An 18,836-nucleotide genomic window follows, 5' to 3' on the forward strand; every position below is an offset into this window, starting at 1 on the left:
ATGGATCTCCGGATCCCGCTATTGGTTATTGGTCGGAGTGAGTACTCAACCATGTCCGCATAGTTCACGAACCGTAGGGTGACACACTTAAAGTTGGATGTTGAAATGGTAGTACTTGAATATGGAATGGAGTTCGAATATTTGTTCGGAGTCCGGATGAGATCCCGGACATCACGAGGAGTTCCGGAATGGTCCGGAGAATAAGATTCATATATAGGATGTCATTTTATGTGTATTAAAATGTCGCGGAAGGTTCTATGGAAGGTTCTAGAAGGTTCTAGAAAAGTCCGGAAGAAACCACCAAGGAAGGTGGAGTCCACATGGGACTCCACCTCCATGGCCGGCCAACCCTAGTGGGGAGGAGTCCCAAGTGGACTCCCCCTTAGGGAGCCGGCCCCCCCCATATGGGAGGTGGAACTCCCACCTTTGGTGGGAGTCCTAGCTTGGCTAGGTTTCCCCTCCTTTTGGAAGGTTTTGGTTCGGGCCTTATTCGAAGACTTGGAGACCAACTCTTGGGGATCCACCTATATAATGAGGGGCCAAGGGAGGGGGCCGGCCACCCTAAAGACCACAACCTGGCCGCCCCCCTTGAGTGGCCGGCCACCCCCTCCCAAACCCTAGCCGCCCCTCTCCTCCATAGCTCCCGCGTGCTTTAGCGAAGCTCCGCCGGAGTTCTCCACCGCCACCGACACCACGCCGTCGTGTCTGTCGGATTCAAGAGGAGCTACTACTTCTGCTGCCCGCTGGAACGGGAGGTGGACGTCGTCTTCATCAACAACCGAACGTGTGACCGAGTACGGAGGTGCTCGCCCGTTCGTGGCGCCGGAACCGATCGTGATCAAGATCTTCTACGCGCTTTTGCAAGCGGCAAGTGAACGTCTACCGCAGCAACAAGAGCCTCATCTTGTAGGCTTTGGAATCTCTTCAAGGGTGAGACTCGATACCCCCTCGTTGCTACCGTCTTCTAGATTGCATCTTGGCTTGGATTGCGTGTTCGCGGTAGGAAAATTTTGTTTTCTATGCAACGTTATCCTACAGCTAACATCGTAGCTGCTGGATATTCCAATCGATGATATGATCGGTATGATGATATACGTGATGATCGTCAAGATAACAATCGCAACAATTCGGGAAGAAATCACGGCAATTACAAGGGGCGACCTTCAAGGGTCCCGGAGCTGCCTTTTGCTGAGCAGTTAAATGCTCCCTGTTAGATACATGCATATATCGATCCCAAGGATGACACTAAGAAGTCGAGTCATCTTCTCAGAGACTGTTGACAGTTTATCAACATGCAGAAGTTCTACGAGACAGACAGGGGGCATCCGTAGCAGCCGAACCCTCCACCACCACCCCCACCTCAGCACCAAGTTCAACAAGTTCAAACTCGTAATCCTAATGAGTCATTTCCCCCACCACGTGGACAGATGATCATGATTCACAAAACTGGTGTTTCGAGAAGAGAGATGAAGAAGCTCACGCAAGAAATCAACCTCGCAGAAAGTACCATGGCAAATATTTCAGAGTATGTCGATTGGTCGTCGCAGAGCATCCTGTTTAGCAGGGCGGACCATCCGATGTCCATCCCAAAACTAGGTCATGCTACCTTGGTAGTTGAAGCACAAATAGGAGAATTTAGTATGAGCAAAATGTTCATGGATGGCGGAAGTGGATTAAGTCTGATATTCGCCAGCATAGTCAGAAATATGGGCATCACAACCAAAATGCTAGAAGAATTTGATACATGTTTTCATGACATCATTCCTACTTTTCCAGCGTATTCTCTTGGCAAGATTTCCTTGAATGTCGTCTTCAGGAAACCTGACAATTTTAGGAAAGAAAGGATCGAATTCGAGGTAGTGAATGGAAGCTTGTTGAGGAGAGATTGCAATTAAGATTAGCTAGTTGGAAAGGTAAATTACTTTTCTTGGGAGGAAGATTGGTCCTTATTAATTCAGTGCTAAGTAACATGGTACTGTATATGATCTCTTTCTTCCAATTGCCCATAGAAGTCTTAAAACGATTAGATTATTTTCGGTCAAGATTTTTTGGCAAGATGATAGTGAGAAAAAGAAATATCGATTGACCAAATGGAGTATAGTTTTCCGACCTAAAGATCAAGGAGGTCTTGGCATTCATGACCTCGAGGTCAAGAATAAGGCCCTCCTTGGTAAATGCCTTTTTAAGCTACTTACTGAAGAACGGGTGTGGCAAACCTTACTCAAGAGAAAAAATGTTAGCTCAAATGCTATGTCCCAGGTTTATTAGAAACCAGGTGATTCACATTTTTAGGCTGGCCTTGTGGCAACGAAGAAATTCTTCTCTCCATATGGCTCCTTCTCTATTAAGAATGGATCGGAAATTAGATTTTGGGAGGACAAGTGGCTAGGTAATACCCCCTCCATGAACAATATCCGGCTTTATACAATGTTGTGCGCCATAAAAGCGATACTCTCGCCAAGGTGATGGAATCTTCCCGACCTAATGTGACGTTCAGAAGGAGCATTGTTGGTCCTAGACAAGCATCTTGGAATGCTTTGCTCCAATGTTTGGATTCGGTCCAGTTGACGCAGGGATCCGATGTGTTTCGATGGGATCTCACCGAAAATGGAAAGTTTTTGGTAGATTCGATGTACAAGGCTTTAATCCATCCTGAGGTTCAAGTCGATAATAATAATAAAAATTGGAAGATGAAGATCCCGCTTAAAACAAAGTTATTCGCTTGGTATCTTCGTCGCGGGATCATCTTAACAAAAGATAACCTTGTAAAACGTAATTGGCATAGAAGTAAATCGTGTGCCTTTTGTCATCAAGACGAGACGATCAAACACCTTTTCTTCCGGTGTAAATTCGCGAGGTCTATATGGTCAGTCATCCAGATAGGTTATACCTTATATCCAGCACATAGTGTTGCGAATATTTTCGGCAATTGGCTTAATGCTGTTGATCCTAGGTTTAAGATACTTATTAGGGTGGGAGCGATTGCTGTGATATGGTCGCTTTGACTATGTAGAAATGATAAGATTTTTAATGATAAAATGCTTCTCTTTTGCAGGTTATCTACCGCTGTACGGCTATGCTCCGTTCTTGGTCACCTCTACAGTGCGTGCAGTTTTGAGACCTCTTTATGGAGGTTTGTACATGGTTGGAGGACACGGCGAGAGATATTTTGTCCCAACATGGGTGACATAGAAATCTTCGGATTGAGCCTCATTCATCCGTGGCGCTACCTTAGCTTTTCGTTTTTTACTATATGGATTGTACTCGTTTTTATGGTGTAACTTTTGACTCGAACGACTGTGTGCATCCTAATTATGCGAGAGGCCGGGTGTAATACTTAACTTAAGTAATAAAATCCCTTTATCGAAAAAAATGAGCTAGGCATGCTTTTATTCTAAATTCAACATATAATTAGGTTGATGAACCTCTAGTTTTATTTTACTAGCTATTGTTTGTAAACAACTAGCGCGGTGGCCCTCGCAAATGCGAGGGCATCATCTTTAGTGGGCTGAAAGTGTTTCAACAATAAAGTTATGATTCTTTGGATATCACATTTTATGATAAGAAATAATATGGTTCTAAGTGGTTTATAAGAAATGTCATGACAAATAAAAAATCAAATATGAGAGTAACAACTTTAACCAACTTAAATTTGCAAACCAATTATGATTGCATCTGTCAAATCACTTGTGTGTGTTGTTTGTAACAAATATTACTCAAAGTAAAATTGTATGTGATGGTTAATAAATATTGATAAAAAATTATGACGGAAAAGGGAAAACAATTCGTGGTAGCTAATAATTAGGGCAAATTAACAATTTAGAATTGTTACTTTAATATTTATTTCTTCATCTCAATTGCTTATGCAGTTTCAAAATGTATAATTTCTTAGACTTCAACACAGCCTCAATGGGTAAACTTTGACCACTACTTTTATATCATTAAGGTTCTAAACTAAGATAAATATAAAATTAGCAATATTTGATTAATAAATGTTTTTTCGTCGCTAGTCAAAACTTAAGAAGGAACACATGTGTGTTGTTTGTGAGTATATTATGAAAGTTTGATCTAGTATTTTTGTCCGTGTTTAAAAATCAAGCATATCTGATGTTTCTAGTCCAATACTGGTTGTAGTGTATATGAGATCAAGTCCGTAACTTCTAGGCTACATATAATGGCGTTGTAATATCAAGTTTTTTAAAATAATAGTTCAATGTGTGGAGATCTAACCATATTGAGCAGATGCTTAAACTAAACAAATTTGATAATCAGGCGTTCGCATTTTTCTAATATTATTTGAAGAGCATGATATTCCAACCTTTCGTGAAATGTTTTAGTAACCCGGGTTTCAGAATATTTGTATCTATTTTGTGTTTCATAGTCAAATAAAAAATTGAATGTATTTTTTTGTATATTCAAGCACGCAATTATGTACATTTATAAATCTTCACACTCAACCATGTATTAATCATTATACTTCATAATAACACAAGTTAAAATCGTAGAAAATATTTCTACCCTAAAGCCGCGCTGTTGTATCACATCTATATTTTCTATGATGGACTTAGCTATGCTGAAGAACCTAGCAATAAGATAGGGCATTGCATTTTATTTTCTGAACGAACTAAGCTATAGCAATTCTGATCCTAAGGACCCCTAGCTTGCTTGTGAATTCTCTTTTTTTTAATCATGGATGGACTCTTATCTTTTGTTTGATTTTTCAAACGGGCTCAGATAAATTAGCTGCCTTTTTTCTTTCTAATAATCTGACTCTCCTATTTCCATGTAACTTTGACGGAAATAAATCTGCTTTTTTTCCCTTAACGGACTCGGCTATTTCCATGTACAGTTTGATTTTCCAAAGGCCAACAGGGCTAGCTAGATAGTTGCCTTTTTTTTTCCTAAACTGACTGGCCTATTTCCATGTATATCTTTTTTTTACTTCTTTTCATTAACCCACTTGGCTATTTCCATAGATATTGCTGACGTAAAAAATTCTTTGCAAAATTAACTAACACGGGCACGAGATCCAACAATAAAGGGAACTAATGACACGTACAAATGTTCTTTTATGTGTCAACCGGACACTACGCTGTTACGTAACTAATAATCTTTCGATAAATCCTAGCCACATAATTTAGATCTAACAGTTAAAATAATTAGGATGATGTGGATTAACCGAGTGTCTCTATTTTAAACACCCTTATTTTGCTTTTAGTATATAATAGATAGATAGATGTAGTAACTATTTTTTCAAATTAATAAACCACGCCGCATGGCTTTCTAAAAAATAAACAGTCCCAGATGCCGATTGAACATCGGAAAAACCGCGTCCCCGCCAAACTGCCAAGAACATTATCGCGCGGATCCACCACGAAATCCCGCCAAAGCTTGCTAGAGCTCGCGGGCGAACGAATCCTTTGCTCGAAGCTCCCGAGCGAGCGATTCGTTCGCTCCCGAGCTCTCGAAGGTCCTCCTCGCGCGCAAGATCCGTGTGTCCGCGAACCGGCGTCCCCGACCTGATGTCACCGGAGGAGAGCCGACCTTGTGCGGCGGTGGCGACGTCGGGATCGCCGCTCCGGGGGGGGGGGGGGGGCGGCGGCTCGAGGCCCTACATTCCCTCGATGTACACGCCTTCGTCTCGCAACTCGTTCGTCAAGTGAGTTCCAGGGCGACCGCTTCATCCCGTACAGAGGGTCGGTGCTGGAGCTGGACATTGCACGCTACCTTCTGACGGATCCGAGGAAGGGCAAGAAGAATAACTCAATAAGCGTGTTGGGGCAGCTGACCATGGCCCGCACAGGGAGCAAACCGCCGCAGTCGCCAGTTTTCCATGGAATGAGCAGCCCGTGCCCGCCCGGATTTGGTGCCAACGGGCACGTCCAGAGCCCATCTCTCCTCTGGATCAAGCTGCATGCCACCTCCCACTGGTTGGGAGTCTGGCTGGCCACACGATGTAGAAGCATCGGTTGATGATTATGAATGTAGTGGCCTTGTTGGTGGTGGCAAGTAGGATCATGTGGAGGGATAGGAGGTGGAGAGCCCAAGAACTGTTTGATAGACTAGGGAACTTGTTCACTTGTTTTAGTCCCTCTCCAGGTACATGTGTACATCCATACAATATTTTGATTGATCATTTTGTCGGTTTGAAATATTTAAATTACTGCTAGATTGCTCCTATTTTTGGAAATTTGTTGGATTGCTTGCACATTTTGGCTTGTTCCTCATCTGCTCTCCATGCTTTACTGATACGGTCATATCTGGAACATGGAGGGAGTCACAGCCTAGAGTGACCATCAGTTTGCAAGAAGTACTTGGGGGCAAAGCTGATGCTAACAGCAGTGACAGTAGTCGGCAGCTCCTTATGCGTTATCGCCACAGTGACAGCTGGAATCTAGACTTTGAAGGCAGCAACGAATAGCTAAAGGTATTTCCAGGAAGTTGACAGCAGGCAGCAGCTCCTTGAAGTAGCCCAAGAGGCCTTGTTGCCTTGTTGACTCGCCTATCATGCCGTCAACTCTCAGGTCTATGTCATCAACCAAGCATTCTCCTTGGTTTACGTGCTGACGAGGTGGCAAAATCCTTGTTCTTTTTGTGAACGTCAGTGTTAATTAGTTGTTCTTGATGCACATCCTGTCAAATCCCAAACAATGTATCATCCAAGTATCTTTTTTATTTTCATCCTACCTAACTATGTCGTAATCCAGTAGAAATGGTGTAGAATTTAAAAGCAATTGTGCTAACTAATCAATCAGTTTTTATTAGTTATTCCTCAAACTTACAACTTGATTTCATTCTGTGCATTTATCTGCTAAATTCTAGCTACGAGCTGTTTAAAACTTGTTTATTTCCACTATGATCATTTGAAGCAGATTTGTGTTACTGAGAAAAACTGAACAATGGAGTAACAATGAGTTCCATTTTTAGTGATTAAAAATGCTTATGATATTGAGGTATTCTGCAGGTAAACTTAACTCGAGATAAGGGGTTTCAGGTTTTAGTAGCTTTAGAATATATCACAGACCAGGGGCTTTGTTGATTTGTTCCACATAAGAGAACTTCCTGCTCACAATCTAAAAAGCTATGATGTGGGGCCGTCTAATATCACCTGGGCCTGATATGACTGAGGCTAGAGGCGGAGCTGAGGAGTTATGCACTGGTCACTGGTCCAAAGAGAGTAAAACTTTCAATATATTTACCATTTAACAGTTCTCTTACTATGATAGGTTCAAGCCATCCTTTTATTTATTTTTAGCAAACTGTGCCTTCTTTTTATACTTATGAACTCGATGTACATCACAAACTTTATTTTTAAAACTATTCAAATTGCAGAGAACTTAACTTCCACATGAGCCACTAATTGGTCGGTGTTCATTAGTCTCTCAAAGTCCCAACTGCTTTCATTATGTGCATTTCTCTTCTTTTTGTAGGAACATTCTTAAACATGCTACTGCTCTCAAGTTTCCAATATAATAACTCGAAACAGATTTGCCTTTCACAGATAACTGAACAAAGCAATAAAAATCACATTAACTGAAGGTAAAGGGTTTTCGATTATTGTAATTTGACAAAATACGACTGATCATGACTTTTCCTTTACATAGGAAAATTGCTTGATCATCATCTAACTATCTATATTGCAGGAGTGTCCCATTCACCTGGGCCCTGATACATGTGAAGCTAGCGGTGGAACTGAGGATGTCACATTTCCGGCAATGCCAAAAGTCGCTTGATTTGTTGCAACAAAGTTATGATCAATATTGCTTTCTACATTCATGGTGCCTTCCAAGACCTTGACTACCTCGGACATCATAGGTCTTCTTTTGCAATCAATCTGCAAGCACCACATCACGAGTTTCATCATCTGAATTACATCATGCTTGTGTGCTTGCATGTCGTTACCGTTCTTGTCAATCAAATCTACCAAGCTATCGTACTTCACCTTTTCTTCCAGTAGGGTAATGAGATGGATGCTCTCTTCTGACCGGGAGGTGTCGATGTTCTTTCTTCCGCTGATGACTTCCATGACCACAACACCAAACCTGTAGATATCGGCCTTCTCGGTGATCTGTGAAGTCAACCATTCAGGAGCTAAATATCCAGGTGTGCCTCTCATTCTAGTAACCACTTGGCTTATATCCCTATCGATGAGCTTGCACAGTCCAAAATCAGAAAGTTTTGCATTGTAGTTGTCATCTAATAGGATATTTTGTGGTTTGACATCCAAATGAGCAATTATTTTTGTGCATTCCTCATGAAGATAAGAGAGGCCCTTAGCTATTTGTGTAATGATCTTGCATCGTGTGCTCCAACCCAGAGGAGGAGCATTATTGTCATGTCGACGGTAGATCCACCTGTCCAAGGATCCTCTCGGCATATACTCGTATACCAAGAGCCTATGAGATTTTTCTGCACAGAAACCAATCAATCTCACCAGATTGATGTGATGGATGCTGCCGATTGTCTGAACCTCTGCTGAAAATTCTCGTTTTCCCTGGCCAGCTCGATCCAAACGTTTTACTGCAATACTGCCCTCCCCAAATTGTCCCTTGAAAACAGACCCAAATCCTCCTTCCCCAATCTTATCAGTGAACTGCTCAGTTGCTACCTTTAGCTGTTGAAACGTGAACCTCATGGGTGTTCCTTGTAGCTCCCCACCAAACTCATGCTCTTCCTCCATCAGCTGGTGCTTCCATTGTGCTCTTCGTGTACGTATATAGGAAGTGATTGTGAACAGCACGGCCACCAATATAACGCTGCCTACACTAGCTCCAATGGCAATAGCAACAATTGTCGGTCTGACTCTGGTCCTTTGACCAGGACGAGCAGCTGCAGGCGAAATCGTTAGGTTCGGGGCATGGCGACCGGGCATGGCGATCTGGATCTGAGCGGCGCCCCGCCGGCGATGGTGGCCTAGCCGCCTCAACCCCCGCGTCTCTTCTCCGGTGAGTCCCCCTGATCTCCTCCCTATGGAGAAGCCCTTGCGCTGGTCCGTGGTTTACTCCTCCTTCATCTCCTCGGTTCCGCCCATCCGATCCTATGATGGATTCCTCTACCTTCGCCCTAAGGCTCGGAGGTTAGTTCTGCTTGATGGCAAGGGTGCATCCGTTGATACCCGATTTCTTAAGGTTAATGAGTTTGTTCGATCTGGGATGGTTATTGAGATGCCATGCCATCGCATTTCTGTGGGTGATCGTGATCTTGATTTGCCGGAACCTAGTTCTCTGCAAGAGGCGGCTAATGCCCCGCCTGTTCCAAAGCTTGACCTCTGCCCAGGCCTTGACATTCAGCACAGAATCTGGCGTCAGTTCCATTGCCCAGTTGCGTTTTCTGCTACCTCTTCTGCTTTGGAATTTTTTATGGTTGCCTCCTTCGGTCGATCGACCCTGTGGCTTGATCCGTTCAATGTTAGCCATTTGCTGCAATCTTGTTTGGGAGGTATTGCAGAAGATTTCAATGTCGTTCATCTGCGAGATAGATCTTACAGGTTCTCTGTTCATAGTCAGCAAGTGGGCTTCTTTGTGCATAATCTTCGGCATTTCAAAAGTTCAGAGTTTGTTGTTTATTTCTCTCTATGGGGGAAAGGTGGTCCTAACTTTATTCGAGAATTTCGCCAATGGGAATTGGAAGAACAGCAATCCTGGTCGGTTGTTAAGCCAAAGTCGAATGCTAGTCTCAAGGAGCATCTGTTATCAGGAGCGAATACTGTTCCTCTTGGACCAGCCAATAGATCTGCCATGAAACCCTCCCAAGCTTCACAGCCTGTCCTGAAGCAATACTCGTTTTTGAGCCGCCTGACTGATTGGGAGAAGGATGACCTTGAAGCTGCCATCTCTGCTGGCTATGATTACGCACAAATTTTGAACTGTTTCCGTTTTGATCACAAGGATCAGCCGGTGTATTCCCCCTTAGATGATTTCTCGCCAAAGGATTTGCAAGATCTACGCTCCCTAATTGCGCAGAAATTAACGGATATTCAATTGGCTGCCATTTTTTGCCGTGACCCCAGTACTACAGCTCCTCAATCAAGTGTTCCGGCCTCGTCGGTGTTTAATAGGGTTTATTCTGCGCTGGCCACCTCGAGCGGGAATCCTAGTGCACCTGTTTTGAATACCTCCTCTGAGGAGTTTCAGCCCGCGGCCCGTATTTCGGCCTTTGATCGTCTGCAACTTCCGACCCAGCAGCCCGTTGAAATGCCAGCTGAGCGTGTGTCTGCTTTCCAACGTCTCCAGGCTCCAATTGATCCACCGCCTACTGCTGGCCCAACCTGGCGGCCTCCTGCTGCTGCTCGGACGGAGCAAAATTCTCGCCTATCGACGCAGCAAGGCCCAAAGCAGCCCAACTTGAGTCCAGCTTGCCCGAGATGCCTTTCCTTTGGACACCTGCGACGAGACTGTCGGAAAAAAATTAAATGCCATTCATGTAATAAGGAAGGTCATGTTAAAATAGACTGCCACTTTTATCCTGATTCGGGCTTAAAAACTCGCTGGGTACAAAAGGAAGCTCAAGCTGTTCATTTTGGCAGTAATGGATTGCAATCTCAGGGAGACAATGCTGACCGTCCGATCAATGGCTCAAGGGTGCAGATGGAAGAGCCTCTTTTGGACCTCACCATGAGTTTATCTCTTCTTCCAAATAAGCGCAGTTCACCTTTGGCAGCTTCTGCTCCTCTTTCTCCCCAAAAGCAAGGCCAAGCCGTTGCCCCTTCATCTCCCAGTAAATCCCCCCCACCAAACCCTGGCGCGCACTGTAGCACCTCGCCGGTACCGCCTCCATTGGGGACCGATTGTGCCGAACTCATGGCCAACTTCGCCGTCGACCCCGCGCCGTTCCTCCCCGGGGACTATCAGGTGCTGCATGTCGATGGCAGACCACAGCAATGCCGCAGCCATGTCGCTGGGGCTATTCGTCTGCGCCACGAGGACCTCGCCATTGCGACCATTCAGCCAGATTTCCCAGGTGACCATCCTTTTGCTACTACTAGACACTTCCTCCGTCGGTTTATGGAAGAAGAGACACATCGCACGCTTAGATTTCGCAGCGATGTCCCCCGGGTTCCGCCTATGTGCGTGTTAGTTCGGTTGCTCGATCGAGATTGGCTAGTTGAGCGTAGCCCTCACCTTTATCAAGGTCGGCAGATTTCATTTGTAGAGCACAACAAGGGGATAAATCATAGAGCTTACTCATATAATCGTGAATGCTGGCTCATGCTTTTGGCTTACCGGCAGATTTGTGGTCCGATGAACATATTAGAGGTGCTGTCCGTGATTTTGGTGTCTTGGTTGATTGGGACAAGGAACTTAGTTCTTATGCTGCTCTGATTGTTAAGGTTCGTGTGGGGGAGCTCCACCACATTCCTCACAGCTGTGTTGTTTCCAATGGTACTGGTATGTTTGCTGAATCTTGGTCTGTGCCTGTATACATTCTGAGTCAAAAGCTCCTGGGAGCTGCACCTGCAGATGAAGACATGCCCCCAGCAGATGGTTCCTCCCCTCACCCTATGCCTATAGCACCACCACAGCAACATCAACAGCACCCTGGTAATCCTTGGGGGCAATGGCAGCCGGCTCCTCAGCACCAGCAGCAGCAGTTCTTCCCACAACAGCAACAAGAACCCCTCTTTCAGCAGCAAGGAGGGTTTGCTGGTCAGCACAATCATGTTGGACAGCCTCTGGATGTTATTTTTGGACAGCATGGTCCTGCTCTCAACCTTAATCAGCCACCTCCTCAGCCTATGCTTGATCTGAATGATCTGCCTAACCAACTGAATGATGGGGAATTCATGGAATTGAATGATCTCCTCAACCCTCTGCAGCCCCAGGTTCATCAAGTGCCAGATCTCCCTATGCCAGACCTTGCTGCAATGCTTAATCCGGTGATTGTCAATGTACCGATTAATGACATAAATGCGGAGCGGGATGAAGATAACCAGAGTGATCTTACTCTCACCATCAGTACTGATGCATCCAATGCTTCAGATGCAGCTCTTGGAGTGGTTAATCAAGGTGTTGTTCAGCAAAACCTTCACATTGGCATGGTTCTTATTCAAGAGCAAGTCCATGACCTTTCAATGCCAGAATTAGGAGGACACATTCAGCCTGTTCAGGATTCCTTTCTTTTTTCTAAGGAAGGTACTTTGGCCTGGGCCTCATTCTTCAAGCCCACCACTGCCTCAGATATATCAGTCACTGTGCCAGCCCAATGGGCTGATTTCTTCACTGCCAAGCTGCTTACTCCAGAGGACTTTGATTGGGCCAAGAAACTTATGCAGTCACAGGTTTGGCAAATATTGAGTGATATGGATTCTAATTCCTCTTCTAGGGATTTTGTGCTCCCTAAACAGTGCCCTGCATCAAAGGCACCCCTTTGCCTTCTTAGCAAAGCTTGCTTGGACATCACCCAAGGTTTCTCAACTCCTCAGTCTGTAAAAAGTCAGCCTCTGATTGCCCCACCTGTGTCTACTTCAGTGGTTAGAGTCAAGAGGAAGGTCTGCTCTGCCCCTCTCTGTGCTTCAGATGTGAGGAGAAGTCCCAGAATTTCAGCTGCTAATAAGGGATTCAGAGCTAAAACATGCTTTGACAAGAACTGCCTTGCATGTGCTTCAGTTGCCCCTCCTATCAAGAAGTCAGTAGTGAAAAACCTTTGCACCAAGTTCAATATTCAAGTCCAGGAGGATGAAGAGCAGCCAGCTGCAAGTAGCTCCACTTCAAGGCAGACTAGGTCTACCAAGAAGCCATCCATGACCTCTAAGAAGCAAGTTTCAGATGATGATAAGAAGTCCAAGAAGAAATAGTTGGCTTATGAGGAAGTTGTTCAGTTATATGCTGCACTCTGCAGTTCTTTTGGTAGTCTTATGGGGCCTATGGCTGCCTGTTAGGTCTCTTTATCTTTTGGACTTCCCCTTTGCTGTGGACTGTAATATTTTAGAACTATCTATGTTAAAATTGTTATGGTCCTATTGCTCAAGCTTCGGTTGTTATGGCTACGGTTTACGTGTGTGCCCTGTGATCGACTCTCTTTTTGCTCCCATGGATAAATTATTTTGGAAAGTTTTGAACTGGAACATTAGGGGCACTAATGACCCAGAGAAATGGCCTCTCATTCTCAATAAAATTAAGGAAAGTGGCTGTCATGTTATTTGTTTCCAAGAAACCAAAAGAGAACATATTGACTTACAAATCTTGAGAAAATTCTGCCCAAGTAACTTTGATTCTTTTGCTTTCTCTCCCTCTGTTGGAAGATCAGGAGGGTTGGTTACCATTTGGGATAGTGCTGTTTTTTACGGGAGATGTGTGAATCGGAACGGATATTCTGTCTCGGTGGAATTTCAATCAACCAAAACGGATACTTTTTGGACACTCACTAATGTCTATGCTCCCTGTCAAGACGGTGACCGGTTGATCTTCCTGCAATGGCTTAACAGTTTGGTTATTCCAGATGATGAGAATTGGCTTCTTATGGGAGATTTTAACCTGATAAGATCTCCTCAGGATAGAAACAAGGCAGGTGGAAATATCAATGAAATGCTTTTGTTTAATGAAGCTGTCAGTAATCTAGGGTTAGTGGATATTCCACTTAAAGGTCGAAAGTTCACTTGGAGCAATATGCAGAACTCCCCTCTTCTTCAGAGGTTGGACTGGTTCTTTTCCTCTGTGGCATGGACAACCACTTTTCCCAATACCATGGCTACTCCTTTAGCTATGACAACCTCTGACCATGTGCCTTGTGTGATTTCCATCCAAACCTCCATACCAAAATCCAAAGTCTTTAGATTTGAGAACAGTTGGCTTGATATGCCCGATTTTACGGCTCGATAGAAAATTCTTGGACTCGGTCCATACATTATGCGAGATGCTCGCTAAGAGGATCACTCGCCAAATTCAAAATCCCGAGAAAAGATCCGAAGCAATGGAGAGAATCTATTTCCTTGGTCAATAAGGACATTGATGATTTGAATGCTCTTATCTCCCTCATGGATGCTATAGAAAATTTTAGAGACCTTACCTCTATGGAGAGACAATTCAGAATTTCTATGAAATTTCATCTAGTCTGCTACGTTAAAAAAACAATTGGCTTACTTGGAAACAAAGAGGGAAAATTAAATGGATTACTCTTGGTGATGAAAATTCCAGATTCTTTCACTCCATGGCAACTACACAAAAGAGGAAGAATCATATTCAGTCTATTACAACTCCTACTGGAGTCACTCTCACAGAGCATAAAGATAAGGCTGATGTGCTATTGCAGGCCTATAAAGAAAGATTGGGACAAACAGATAACACTTCTGGTGCTCATAATATCTCAAGCTTGCTGAATAGTTCAAGAAACTTGGAATTCTTGGGAGAACCTTTTTCAGCCAAGGAAATAGATGAGGTTGTTGCTGACTTCCCTCATAATAAGTCACCCGGTCCGAGATGGGTTCAATGCTGAATTTCTGCAAAAATGTTGGCCCATTATCAAGAAGGATTTTTATGACTTATGCAATCAATTCCATAGGGAAACCTCTGTTTAGAGAGCATTAACAGTTGCTATATTACACTTGTACCAAAAAAAGATGATGCAAGTACAGTGCATGATTATAGGCCTATCTCTCTGCTTAATTGTACTCTTAAGCTTATCACAAAGCTGCTTGCGAATAGATTGCAACTGGTGATTATGGATCTCATTCATGAAAATCAATATGGGTTCATTAAAAGCAGGACTATTCAGGACTGTTTGGCATGGTCTTATGAATATATTCATCTCTCGTCATAAAAGTAAAAAGGAAACTGTTCTCCTCAAATTGGATTTTGAGAAGGCCTTTGATAAGTCTGGATCATTCCTTCATTCTTGAGGTTCGGAAAAAAAGGGCTTTGGACAAATATGGTGTTCTTGGATCGAGGCAGATCTTGGCCTCTGCAACCTCTTCGAGTGATGTTAAATGGAGTTCCTGGTTCATTGTTCAAATGTAGGAGAGGGGTTAGACAGGGGGATCCCCTCTCTCCCTTACTCTTTGTCCTTGCAGCTGATACTCTGCAAACCATGGTTAATCATGCTATGAGGGAAAACTTTCTTCACAGGCCTCTGGCTCTCCAATGTTCTTCTGCCTTCCCAATAGTGCAATATGCTGATGATACACTGATTGTAATGCAAGCAGATATTTCTCAGTTGCATTACTTAAAAGATTTGCTCCAGAGGTTTGGTGAGGCTACTGGTCTGCGAGTTAATTATGGCAAATCCAACCTGATTCCCATTAACATCCCTGATGATAGAGTGAGTCTTTTCACTAGTGCTCTTAATTGTCAGCTTGGTAACCTCCCATTTATATACCCAGGATTGCCCCTCGGTCTCTCCAAGCCTCCAAAAGAGTACTTCCTGCCACTTATACAGTGTGTGCAAAGAAGATTGCCATCTTGTGCTATGTATCTTAATTATGGAAGCAAATTAAGGTTGTTAAACTCAGTCTTGTCCTCATTGCCGATTTTTTCTATGAGTACACTGAAACTGTATCAATGGGTCTTTGATGAATGTGATAAATATAGACGTCATTGTCTTTGGAGAAATAAAGATCTCAACAGTAAAACTCCTCCCTTAGCCTCTTGGGATTTAGTTTGTCGTCCTAAAGCACAAGGTGGTCTGGGTGTGCTCAAGTTGTCAGTTCAGAACAACTGCCTCCTTTTGAAGCATCTCCATAAGTTCTACAATAAAGAAAATATTCCTTGGATACATTTAGTATGGGAGTCTTACTATCAGCATGCTCTGCCACCACTCAGACAAAGAGAGATTTCCTTCTGGTGGAGGGATTGTCCGAAAAACACGGAGGTTTACAAGGCAAAATCAACTTGTGCATTGCATAGTGGAGAAACTGTTCTCTTCTCGGACAGATTTATGGAGTGATACAGTGCTTGCTACAAAATGGCCCTATCTCTTCACTTTTGCCAAGGACACCACAATTTCAGTCAAGATGGTACTACTTACTGAAGACATTCCATCTATGTTCCACTTACCCTTGACTACTCAGGCTTTGGAAGAATATCAACAGCTCTTAGGTCTCATCCAAGACACACAAATCTCATTGGAGAAAGACAAGTGGACAGTAATTTCGGCTGCCCCAGGTTACAAAGTTTCATCTATGTATAAGGATCTGATGACCCAAGGACCTGTGTTACCTATCCTTTCTTGGCTCTGGAAAAGCTGCTGCCAAGAGAAGCACAAAGTATTTTTTTGGCTTCTATTTCACAATCGTCTGAATACTAGGGCCATGTTGCAGCGCAAGCGCTTCTTCTTGCCTGACTACACTTGTGTCATGTGTGGTGGAGCTGATTTGGAAACAAGGGATCACTTGTTCTTCACCTGCCCCTTTGCGGTTCATTGCTTGGCAATACTTATGTCCTGGGTGGGTGCTACCTCTTTCTAATGGACATCTGGTACTTCAAGAGGTGGTCCAGAGCCTAAAAGTACAGATAAAACAGCCATTCTTCATGGAAATTATTATGCTGATTTCTTGGTCTATTTGGACGATTCGAAACGAATTCATTTTCAAAGGAGTTGATCCTAACCTCTACCGTTGCAAGCACAAATTCAAGGAGGAATTGGCACTTCTGATCTATAAAGCCAAGAGGAAATCCTATTCTGGCCTTAAGGCCTGGGTAACGAATTTTCTATGATTACTCTGTATCTTAGTGTAGTTTAGATTTTTTTTTTTTTTTTTGCTTCTTTAGTGCTACTCTCTAGCACTTTGTATTCTTTCTTTATACCCAAAATCAATAAAAATATAAGCAGTGAGGAAACTCACTGTACAGCTTCAAAAAAAAAATCGTTAGGTTCATTGGGGGACAGAAGATGACCTGATACTTGGTGCCCGCTGGGCAAGAATGCGTAGCAGAATCATCTGAGAGGCGGCTGTACGCGTCTGGGCACATCCGCTTAAAGAAGCCTGAGTAGGTGCAGTTGCTGGAGCCAGTTCCGGTGGTGCATGTGTTGTTGCAACCCCCGGGCACCTTCATCTCCTCTGGGCACTGCGACGTGATGTTGGCCGCGCACCGCAGTCCCTTGCTGCACTCTTTCTCTCCTTGCACCGGCACCGGCACCGGCAGGATTTCTATGGGTACATTGAAGCCGTCGACAAGAGAGATGTCGAACAAGTTTTGTGGGCTGCTAGTTCTGATCTCGACAACAGTGTAGGGTGGCTTACCTGAGCTATTGCAGGCAAAATCACCCCCGCAGTCGCCCGTTTTACATGACCCTTTGCCGTTGCTGCTAAACCAGCATCCCGTGCGCGCCCAGAGGCACCCGGTTATGCCGGCGGGCACATCCAGTGTCCACACCTGCCCGGACTCGAGTGACCTTGCGCCCCCGCCCACGGGCAAAGTGGCTGGCCACACGGTGTAGGAGCATCGGTTGGTGATGTTTAGTATGGTGGCCTCGGTGGTGGCAACGATGAGCAGCAGTAGGAGGAGAGCGGAAGAGGCACCTGTGGCTAGCATATGTGTTTGCATCGGTTAACATGAACTGGAAGTTGGAGTTATAGTCAGGTTCTTGTGACGACTCACAGATCGGAAGAAGTAATAGTGGAGCTACTGTAAGCAGGACAGCTGTGGTCTCTGCGAATCTTATAGGAGCTGCGTAGAATTTTTCAACATTGAAAGAAACTTAACACGCTGGAGCGAAAACTATGTCTTGGGGGCAAGCAGCCTGGAATGGAAGCCTCGTTGACTGGCCATCATGCCGTCAACCATGTCAACGCTTCTCTTAATTACGTAGCTGTTTCTCACACACATTTTGTAGCGCTGAATCAGAGGACGTTATTTATACGAGTATGTTGGCGATATATGCCCCAGGTGACGGCGATGCTAAAAAAGGTTGGCGTAGACATGGTCATGCGCAATTTTTCAACCGGAGCATAAACTCTTATCGCGTATACCTTAGCCATTCACTACCACAGAACATTTCACACGGCCGAACTTCTCTGTTGCACACGATTTACAAGGGTGGACGATGAGCTTCCTCATCATACACGGTTAAATATACTGTGCGTGGAAGTGTGAACAGTTCTACATGTAAATTAGCAAAGACTTGATGATGTTTCTCTGCTTTAGGCCTTTCACAATGGAGGTTTCTTAGCGTGATATTCTAGGTACTTCTTAGCTTGGCCTCGGTTCTTGCCAGTGGGCTGGCCGCTGTGGTGCTCCTCCTCCAGGGCCGGTGGTGGCCGGAGTTTTGATCCGGTGACAACAACTTCCCTGCTCTGCCTTGTATTGACCATCTCGGTCTCAGATCTGGCGAGCTAGGGTGCTGCTGTTATGCCCTCCTTCACTGGTGAGAAATTTTGTCAAAAGAGACCACCTGCCCCAATTCATTGACAAAAAGGACCACCTCTGAGGCAAATTGACAAAAAGGACCACCTGCTGGGTGGCGGCAGCGCCCCCAGCCGACACGTGGCGCTTGCCGCCGGAGGGAGGGGCGGCAGGGACCCGCCGCCGCACCAGGTGGCGGCACGTTACCGGGCTCCGTCGCCGTCCGTCGCGCCGTCGGCTGGCCTCGTCGCCTGGTGGGCCATGCCGCCGGACCCCGCGGCGGCAGGACGACGTGGAGATGCCTCCACGGGCGGTGGCGGCAGGCCCCGCCACCACGCGCGCCGACGCGACCGCGCCCAGAATCTGGCGTCCACCACGCGCGCCGACAGCATCTTCCGGCCGACCAGCTCATTGCACTGATTAAAGAGATTAACGGCGCTGATTCCGAGGCTGCTTTCCCGCTCGAATATTTCTGTGCATGCGGTGACTTTTAGCTGATTGATTCTATTTCGAGGCTGAGTGAGCTAATTTTCGTGACTGCGTTGAGTGCGAGGCTGACTG

The 18,836-nt window shown here is 44.8% G+C and overlaps 1 protein-coding gene across 1 annotated transcript; it reads right to left on the minus strand.

Annotated features, from left to right (window-relative positions):
* Positions 1–7,545: 7,545 nt before the first annotated feature.
* Positions 7,546–17,538, minus strand: LOC124687857 (G-type lectin S-receptor-like serine/threonine-protein kinase SD2-5). The gene is made up of 2 exons (XM_047221589.1): positions 16,807–17,538; positions 7,546–8,852 (listed from the first exon to the last, which is right to left on the minus strand). The coding sequence occupies exons 1-2, from the start codon at positions 17,475–17,477 to the stop codon at positions 7,655–7,657; spliced, it is 1,869 nt and encodes a 622-aa protein (XP_047077545.1). The 5' UTR covers positions 17,478–17,538; the 3' UTR covers positions 7,546–7,654.
* Between the last annotated feature and the right edge of the window lie 1,298 nt (positions 17,539–18,836).

This window comes from Lolium rigidum, chromosome 2 (genome assembly GCF_022539505.1).
Source record: "Lolium rigidum isolate FL_2022 chromosome 2, APGP_CSIRO_Lrig_0.1, whole genome shotgun sequence".
In the NCBI taxonomy this organism is placed as follows: domain Eukaryota; kingdom Viridiplantae; phylum Streptophyta; class Magnoliopsida; order Poales; family Poaceae; genus Lolium; species Lolium rigidum.